Source organism: Eimeria maxima, genomic scaffold, assembly GCF_000499605.1.
Source record: "Eimeria maxima Weybridge genomic scaffold, Emw_scaff969, whole genome shotgun sequence".
NCBI lineage: Eukaryota > Apicomplexa > Conoidasida > Eucoccidiorida > Eimeriidae > Eimeria > Eimeria maxima.
In genome coordinates, this window is record NW_013566898.1 from 1 (window position 1) to 9,493 (window position 9,493).

General features: G+C 47.7%; 2 protein-coding genes across 2 annotated transcripts; one reads left to right on the forward strand and one right to left on the reverse strand.

Moving 5' to 3' along the window:
- Positions 1-155: 155 nt before the first annotated feature.
- On the reverse strand, positions 156-3,484 carry EMWEY_00046590 (ATP-binding cassette sub-family F member 1, putative; the record flags this gene model as incomplete). The annotated part of the gene is made up of 9 exons (XM_013483129.1): positions 156-262; positions 672-766; positions 1,017-1,125; positions 1,406-1,505; positions 1,734-1,873; positions 2,296-2,349; positions 2,596-2,683; positions 3,101-3,204; positions 3,394-3,484. Coding segments are annotated over 9 exons (888 nt in total), but the record flags the coding sequence as incomplete, so codon positions are not given.
- An 876-nt stretch (positions 3,485-4,360) lies between these two features.
- EMWEY_00046600 (hypothetical protein, conserved) lies at positions 4,361-6,937 on the forward strand (the record flags this gene model as incomplete). Its single annotated transcript, XM_013483130.1, has 9 exons — positions 4,361-4,395; positions 4,525-4,615; positions 4,811-4,874; positions 4,993-5,408; positions 5,544-5,639; positions 5,975-6,076; positions 6,262-6,303; positions 6,422-6,484; positions 6,659-6,937. 9 exons carry the CDS (start codon positions 4,361-4,363, stop codon positions 6,935-6,937), a joined length of 1,188 nt encoding a protein of 395 aa, XP_013338584.1.
- Positions 6,938-9,493: the final 2,556 nt, after the last annotated feature.

Here is a 9,493-nt window from a genome sequence, read left to right on the forward strand (position 1 = left end):
ATAATATATATATATATGTATACCCTCATACATGCATATTTCATATGCATTATCTTATGCACATAACACACATATATGAGACACAGGCAATACAACAATAAAAGATAATAACATAAATGTGCAGCTATAATCTATTTTATTGTGTATGTGCATACTGCCTGCCCCTGCTGCTGCAGCAACTCGGATTCTTCCAAGAGTTTACTTCTCTCCTCGTCAACCGCCAAGACAGCCTCGAGAACAGTTTCATTGCCAAATCGGTATTCTAACAAACAGCAGCAAGAAAAAAAGTGGCATTAATACATTAAAGAAAGAGGCAAATCAAAATTTTCGTAAGGAGAAGCCCGTTTGCAAGTGGACAAACGAAACAACAACACGAATACACATCCATGCACACAAATAGGCAAGAAGAAGACGAGAGCTGTGACAGCACCTGAGGTACGTTATTAGCACAACGCCGCAAAGCAACAAAGTAACAGCCAGGAATAAACGAAATAGAACAACAAAACCGATAATAAGCACAACACCACTGCAGCAAATAACAAACGAGCCAAATAAAGCAGCACGCCACCAAAATATCCTAACCAACAGTGGCTTTCCACAAGAACAGACATAAAAGCGGAACGAAATACACAAGTATCCATATACCCATATATATACAGTTTCCTTCTTACCTTGTTCTACACAAGTGATGGTGGTGTCGGGATCGACCCCCAGAATATCGTGACGGGCCAATGCATGCAGTAAAGTACTTTTTCCGATACCGTTCCTGCAACAGCAGAGTTTAAATCCAAGAATGAATGCAAACACAGAATATCGCATCCCTTCAGCATACAAAAATGCTGTGGCCTAGGAGGAAAACTTCAGATGTACAGAAAGCGCAGTGCGAGCATAAACTGCCAACCGGAAGAACTGAGATCCACACCGGCAGAAATAAAAATGTGTGCTTTTTTATTATGATATACAGACTAAATAAGTCGGGACGATGCTGTTTTCTCTTATTTTGTTTAATGTCCTACCGTCCTATCAGGCCATATCGCCTCCCTTTCATGAGTTTTAAAGACGTGTCCACCAACAGCTGACGCCCCGCCACAGAAATCGAAAAAGAATCAACCAAAATGCCCTCCGCTGCACATCACAGCAAAGGTGTATGTACATCTCAAAGTCTAATAAGCCTTCACAGCGCTGCCAAGGTGTGCATGTAGAGCTCAACATCTAATAGGCTGCTGCCAAACGGGCCAGAAGCGGAGCGCCACAGGTTTAGGACTACGGCACTTAGGGGTTTAGGGTTTAGAAACAGAAGTGCGCAGCGGTCAGAGTCAATTAACAGGGGGTGGAAATAGACAAAACCAAGCAGAGCAAGTTGCATGCATGATAGTGGCGTTTCACATTCCAAATTGAAGCTTACCGCTGCGCTTGAGTTGGACGTCTCCGTGACGCTTCTTCGGAGGTGGCAGAGGCGGTTTATTCTTTTCCCACTCTTGAAGCAGACGCAGCTGCTTCTCGCGCTGTACATACAGCACAGAAGCAAGGGCAGCATGCGGCAAACAGGATACGAATAAATAAAGCAGGTTTAACGGAGACGACAAGGAGAAAAAGAGGCGAAACAAACCTCAATAAAACACAACGGGAGTGAAAACCAACAAAACATTGTGCAAAGTACACAAGAAAAACGCGAAGCGAGAGCAATGCATATGAAAGATGAAGGTCGCCCGCAAAATGGAAATGCAACCAACCTGCTGCTGCCTTCGCTGCTGCTGCAGCTGCTGTTGCCTCGCTGCATCTGCTGCTGCCGAATCCCCATCGAAAACTGGTGCGTTATAATTAATCATTGCCGCATCCTGCTGAATGCCCAAATAGGGATCGCTGAAGTCTCCTGTGACGAGCAGCAACAACAATGCAGCAACGGCAGCAACAGCAGCTAATGAAAAGCAGCAACGCAGCAGGTAGTAGCAGCAAAAGAAAATAGCGCTGCAGTAAACACCAACACCCGCAAAACTTAACAGCAAGGGAGATGCCGCAAACAGCATCACAGCAAAAGCAGCAGGCACAGCACACCACATGTATAAACAGGTAGAAAAACACGCGAATAAACAAAGGAAGCGCGGAAGGAAGAAGGTGCAGCAAATACACCCCAACAGCAGAACCGGAGCCCCTTGTCATATAGCACAAAAAAACCCATTTACGTATAAGGAGGGCCGCAAGATAGGCAAAAGCACAAAAGCCAAAAGGATGGAAATAGAGAAATAGAACAAAACTAAAGCGGTGTATACACAGGTGGGTCGGGCGTATAGTCACCTTCAGTCCTCTTGCTCAGAAGGTCTTGCAGTCTCACGGGGGCCCTTGGCTCCGCTGTAAATAAGAGGAAAACAAACAAAATTAACTATTTGGCGATAACTAGGCTTACTAGTTAACTAATAAATTAACAGAATTTGTTGCTTATAAAACCAATCGATTAACTAATCAACTCAACAGATAACGAACCAATCAATCAACTGGTTCACCGATTAATCCATTAAATTAATCGACTAATAGTTTAAACAACCGTTTAATTTTTATTAGCCTACAAATCCAATAATTAACTAATTCGTTAATTACCTGCTTTGGGGGCTTCGGTCTGCAGACTCTCTGTTGGTTGCGGGCCTCGGCCTTCAAGGAGTTTATCGACAAGGCGGCCACAAATGGCCTAAAAGACACAACAAAAGATGATGCACTTTGTTTCCTTTTTCCTCTTTTGCAACCGGTGGTGTAAAGTACAAAATATCGGGTGAAATACCATTAAAAGGACGACGCTAACATGCTGATATCCAACAGGCTGCAGCCGTTCTGCAGCTCCCCCTGGGGACCCGTTGCTGCCGCAGGCGCCACTTTTCCTGTTGCTGCTACACTTATTGCTAATTTTACCATCGCTGCGTCTTTTGCTGCTGCTGCTAGGGTCTCTGCTGCTGTTGGTTTTCCTGCTGCTGGTGCACGGCTGTTCGAGATATTCGCGTGGCTGTGTGGCGGCCCCCAACAGCTTTATTCCTGTCACCAGCGACTGTCAGGCATGCAATCACTTCGTCGTAAGCCCTAAAGCCTAAATCATCGGAAGGCTCGACCGTACCACAGATTGGGCATCGTCTTCAGCGACACCAGCATCGATGAGGAAAGCGCCAATGAGTTCGTGTGCTTCTTCTGGATTGTTTGGGGCTTCATCCTGCAGCATGCCTGTATTCCCGCAGACAGCAAAATGTGGGGAAGGGCGAAGATGAGATGAAGAGGCAGTGAAAACGCCAAAAGACTGTGGGGAAAGCCCATGAAACAATTTAAATTAGAATCATCCTGCCAGCTGCATAATACTGCACAGTAGTGTACAAATAACTGCATTGCTCCGTGTTGCTCTTAAAATCCATGTACCAACGAGATATTCTTCTGTTGTTTGGTCAAGCTTCCCCTCTGTTAGTTCCTGAAGGGCGCTGCGGACAGCTTCTTCGGAGGCCCCAGCCATCTTCGTGCTGAGCCACAACGGGCTGGAAGAAGTTGATTTACAGAATGAACCCGCTGATTTCCACGAAGACGCCAAAAAGCTATGCAAATCAAGCAGTAGCAGCTGTGCCTGTTATGAGGCACGCGCCGCTTTGAGGTGTATACAACGCTCGGAGAAACGCGCCCTGGTTGATAATGCCTCACAGGTTTCCGTAGTTGTGGGAAGAAAAGACGCAAGATTCCCCTCCCATTTGTCGCTTATTTCCCTTTTAATGCCTAGCTAGACAATTAATATACAGCTAGGCAGCCACTTCACTGAGTTTCATACCACTTTCCTTAGACAGGTTGCAAGCTTGAAGGCGAACTTTCATGGGGCTGCGGCCCCACTGCGCCGGACACTGAGCGGCGAAACGAAGCCTTGAGCACTTTTTAATGAAAAATTATGTAAGTGTTGAATTAATGTGGTTGTACATGTGTTTAGTTTGCAATAAATACCGAAGAAACGCGGATCCTTTAGCACGCCAAACCGCCGCCGCGTTGCGTAGGCGGCGGTGGTTCGTGAACCGAGTCGGCTGTACTTTCCCCGTGTTTTTGCTTTGGCTTTTAAACAACGGTTGACTTTCAGTTGCCATATTCATATTTTAGAGCAATTTATTCTTTCTTCTCGCTTTTGGCGCAGCGAGAAGACCCCTAACATAGGGTTTCCACTCATTTGGAAGGCACATTTCGCGTGGATTAGTATTCTTCCGCTTTTTTTTTCTCCTTGGCTTTGTCCCTGTCCTCGTTCTTCCTCAGCCTTCTCTTATCCGTCTGTTTCGTGTACCCTCCATCCCTCTATCCTCTTTCCTTTTTCTGCTTTTCTGCCTTTGCCGATGCCTACCATTGAAGGACAGTGGCAATGGCCATTGCCCGGACTCTGCTGATCCGCCGAACGTAAGTGGAGACTCTGTTAACTGTTTGTACATCGCATAGTTGCATGTGTCATTGTTTCCAGCATTCCCTTGCATCCAGCTGCTGTTACTACTGCTGTGCTGCTGCTACTGCTCTATCCGCTGCACGCAGGCAGCTTGAGTGGCTTACACGGCGCATAGCGCTCAGCGGCTGCCTCTCGCGGCGAGAAGCCTTGGCGGCAATCGAAAGTGGTGCAGTGAAGGTGTGGTTTAGGGTCTAGGGTTCTTATGCTGCAGCAAAGCACTCTGCCTTCGTTGGAACCGTATCTGTCTGGTGCAACTTTTTTTAAAAAAAGAAACAGCGGCAAGAGATAACAACTGATTTAATGGGGCGTAGGAAAAGGATAAATATGCAAAGACATGAATTTATCATATTTGCTGCCTTGGGGTGTCTGCAGGTTGACGGCCGCACCATAAAGAGGGATGTGGAGATATGCAATGAGGCGGAGGTTTCTTTGTTGGGTTCGTACTACTCCTTTTCCTCTCCTTGTTTATCCCCTTATCTTTATTTTGCTCTTTATTCTTGTTGCCCCTACTGCACTGAGGTGTATTTGTCTTCCGGATGGCTGTGCTGCTGCAGGAAGAGTGCTGCCAGCAGCAGGAGCGTTGCCAGCCCTCTTTGCGGTATTAAAGCCGCGAGGCATTGGCTGTACGTACACCTCAAATGGCGCAGTGCCTTCTTTAAAGAACTTGTTGCTGCAGCAACCCGATGTAGAAGAGTTGCTGCTAAATGGCCTCACAAAGGCAACAGCAAGTGCCCAAAAGGCAGCAGCAGACAGTCGACAGCACAACAAAGAAAACAGAGAATCAGAAGGAGAAGAAAGCAACAACAACACTGCAGCAGACACTGGAAGTGACGAAGACGAAGATACACTGCAGCATGAATACCACAGCATCTGCAGCAACAACTGCAACAGCAACAATAACAGCAGCAACAGCAGCAGCACCAACAAGAAAAGGTCGTCGCAGGAGCTGCCGGGGCATCTGATACCTGTGGTAAGCAAAGGGCATAGGCTTAGCAGGCGTGTGGTGTATCTGTGGTGTCATCTGATAAGCAACAGTGTTTCCTACAGCTCTAGCTGCAGTGCTTGCTGCTGCCTCCTGCTGTTGCTGCTGCCGCGCGGTGTTTAGAACCCACTGCCTGTGCAGGCAGAGGGTCTTGTCCTCCTCACAAACGACGGCGAATTCGCTCACCTGCTGCGTAATCCAAGCAGCAAAATATTGTCGGTTAGCAACAGCAACACACAACACTACCCTAGTCTCTTGCTGGTCCTGCTGCTTCTGCTCCTGCTGCTGTCTTGTCTACTGCTGAGTTGGTTGCTGCTGTCTCCTTTGCTGCTGCAGCTGCCACTACAGCAACTAGCGCTACAGTGTCTGCAGCAGTTGCTGGTGCATCTGCTGCAGCACCAGTTTTCGTTGTTGCCTACTGCAGCAACAGTAGATAGCTTGCTCGCACTGTGCACTACGTGTTTGTTTTCGCTTGTACATAAACACATTTGCCGACTAGTATTATTACTGTTAGTAATTACTGTTATTATTACAGTTATTATTGTGTTTCTCAGGCATACGACCTGCGAGTCAGCGGCACTCTGCCCACAGCAGACATGTGGCGCCGCTGGGCTTTTGGCGTCAAAAGCGAAGGAATCGACTACGGAAGGGTTTGGGTGCGGCCTAATATAGCAGCAGCAGAAGCAGCAGGAGGAGCAGCAGTAGTAGTTGTTTTTGTAGTAGGAGTAGCTGTGCCAGGGCCTGGAAAAGCAACGGCAGCAGCAACAAGTTAGGTCCCTAGAAAACCACGTGGTGTACGTACACTCGGCCTCGTAGCTGTTTCTGCTCGTTGGCTATGCAGGTGCAACTCCTGAGACCTTGCCCTTCAGGCGCGTGGCTGCGGGTGAGTGGGGAGGGAGTTGGGGTGTACAGGCACCTCATCAAATAATAAAAGACCCTGCAACGCCTAAGGCTTCTATCTTTGAGCATACACGGGTTTGTCTACTGCGGTGTATCTGCAGCTCAAATTCGTAGAGCCACCAGGGGCCGACCTGAGGTCTCTCCTTTTGAGTTGTGGCCTCAAGGTGAGTTTACAAACTTGTTTTAATAATTTGATGTTGTTTAATTTACTTGAGTTTCATGTGCGTTATTGTCTGTACACCTGAGTGCCGCCCATGCAGCACACCGTACTCCACCGTACAGGCGTGCACAACAGAGTTAACTTCCTAGTTGCACTTTCTCGTTCTTTTCCTTTGCAGATTCGGCGCATGCGGCTGTATTCCTTTGGGCCTTATTTAAGCACGTCCGTACCTCCAGGGATTCTGTACCCGCTGCCTATAGATAAGGCGCTGTTGAAGCTGCACCAGAAGCAGCGGCAGCGGCCTCGTTTGATGTTGGTTCCTGCAGCAGAGGAACTGCCCAATATCATAGAGGCCACGCAACATCTTAAGCATCTTAAGGGCGGTGGCTTTCCTGCGGAGAGGCTGCTGAAGGCAACTTCTGTTTTTTCAACATCGAAACCAACAAAACCAAACTGAGCAACTGAAACCGCTCAGTAATGGGTTGTATCGACAGATTGCTTACTCGCATGCCGACTAAAGCGGGAAAGACAAAACAAATTTTTATTGCAGACGGTGGCCTAGTGCGACCTCCAATGCTCGTTTTAAGTAATTTATGCAGCTAGTTTGATTGTTTGCTCTCGCGTATGTTTATCAAGCCTGCATGCAGGGAGAGACGTCTTATTTAATTAAAACGCTCCACCCGAATCCCCTAGCAAAGATTGAAGATATGCTCGGTGGTTGTGGTGTCTGTACAACTAAAGGAAGCAAATTATTCAAGATACTAGGCAACATAAGTCTGAGTTTTGCCTTGCCTTCTCTTTAATAATTCACTGCGTTTAGTTGTACAGTTTGGCAGCACTTCTCTCTATCACTGCTTGTTGCGCAGCTAATAATTCCACGTAAAAGTGCTGCCATATTCTCAGTATACCAATTAATAGCATAATAAACACATATTGAGACTCAGCTGCATATACGTCTGCCTCCCTTTGTTCTGCACCTGCTGCTGCACGGCAGCAAATTGCTGCTGCAACGTTCAGCCTTCATGGAAGGCTATTTCCTCTGCAAACTTCCGCTGTACATATACCGCGCGCCCCAAGCCAGCGCAGACACTCCCAAGCAGCAGCAGCAGCAGCTGTCTACTTGAGCCGCTGCTCCACCAACTGGGCACAGCAGCAGCAGCAGGTAGGCTCAGATGCTGCTGCAGCAGCAACAACAACAACAATGGAGGGATCTGAATCATGTAAGAAACCTGCGGATCCTTAAAACTTGCACATAATGCCAAAGTCCAAACAAACAAATACAACAAGCCCACCAACAACCTGCAACACGCACATCCGCACACTCACACTTGCATGCACGCAAACACAGCAACAACAACAGCAGCAACAACAACAGCACCAGAAACACCAACGGTGGGAAGGGAAAGGCTGCCCATGCCACGAATACCACCGCAACCAACAGCTGCAGCAGCGGCAGCAGCAGCACGAACCTCCAGTCAAGCACCGCTATTCCTCCGCTAGGTAGAGGCCCTGTCCTTGCGATTGCAAAGCCCCAAAAGGTGACAGCTGCAGCTTGTGCTGCGGTGAGGCAACAGAATTGTGCATGCGGCTGCAGCAGAAGCTCTACAGAAGTGGGGGGAGCTACACTTAACAGCAGCACGAAGACTGCATGTAAGCCGCACAGAGAACGATTGGCGAGTCTTAAAGATCTGCAGCAACAACTCAGCAGCAGCAATAACAATTCAACTGCCATATACTCCTCACAGTCCAGCCGATGCTGCTGCAGACGCTGCAGCAGCTGCTGCTGCAGTGGCACTTGTTGACGTCAGTGAGAACAGAGTTCTCACTGACGTCAGGAGTGAATTGCTGTGGGCTTCTGATGTATCTTCTGTCACCTATAGCTGCAGAGACAACACCAGCAGCAGCAGCAGCAGCAGGACTTGTACTTGCCTGAACTCCCCATGTCTCTGTTGGCCAACACCTAACTCCACTAAGTGAAGTATTTGCCGTCTGTAAGCATCAAAGGCCTCAAAGGAAATTATGGGGGGTTGGGTTTCCTCCTCAGTCGTGCTCCTTCTGGGCTTGTCTTCGTTCTGCTGCTGCTCCTGCAGCTGCTGCAGCTGTTGCTGCAGCATATCAGAGAGACACACATCGTCTTTGTTTCCTCTGGAAACTTTATTCACCTCCGCCCGAGCAGAAGTTGCAAGCAGTCGTATTGCTGTGGCCTGCTGAGCAGAAGAAAGGGGAAAAAGAGGCTGATCGCCCCTCCAACAAGCAGAATACGACGAGCAGCAAGTAGAACGGGAGAAAGAGCAAAAGGGCGAATATTTAAAAATTCGATTTGCACTGAAAAGAGTCCTCGGCTCGCTGCTGCCACTGGGAGGCGAGACATGAGGGAAAGAAGAAAAGTGGAGGAGAGGCCGCCTATGCAAACAAAGCGAAGGAATTTGTCTCAGAGCAGAGGACATGGCGGCACAAAGGCATCAGAACCCGGAAAACTAGCTGAAATGGTAGAGAAGTTGTTGTGGGAAACGGAAACGGCTGCCATCCAGAGAACACCTTAATACACGTACTGAAAAATGCGGAAGAAGAAGAGCGAGTAAAAAGAATGGAAGGTGTGTTAGCTGTTGGGCACTTAGAAGAAGGATTGAAATTCAATTCAGTCTTCTTTTTCTGCGGTCAACAAAATTCAGATACACTGCCTGCAGCTGTCCTGATGTACATGCAAGATGCGGCAGTGGATAGGAGGATAGAAATTGTCAGCTATATAAACATCAGAGAGTAAATGTAAGTGAATGTCTATAAACTGTTGGCTATTTCGATAAGAGTCGCAATTTGCAAGGCCCTTCGTCGCTGGTCATTTGTGCATGAGGTGTACGTACACCTCGAATTGCTCTAGTTGAAGTTTGTCGGCACGGGCGGCCGACAGACGAAATAAATCTGTGTTTTTCATTATTTAGTTTAAGGGAAAATTGAGTTAAGGATTATATAGTGAATGCGTTTCGCTCTGCATGCCCCGTTTCACTGGGGCTTG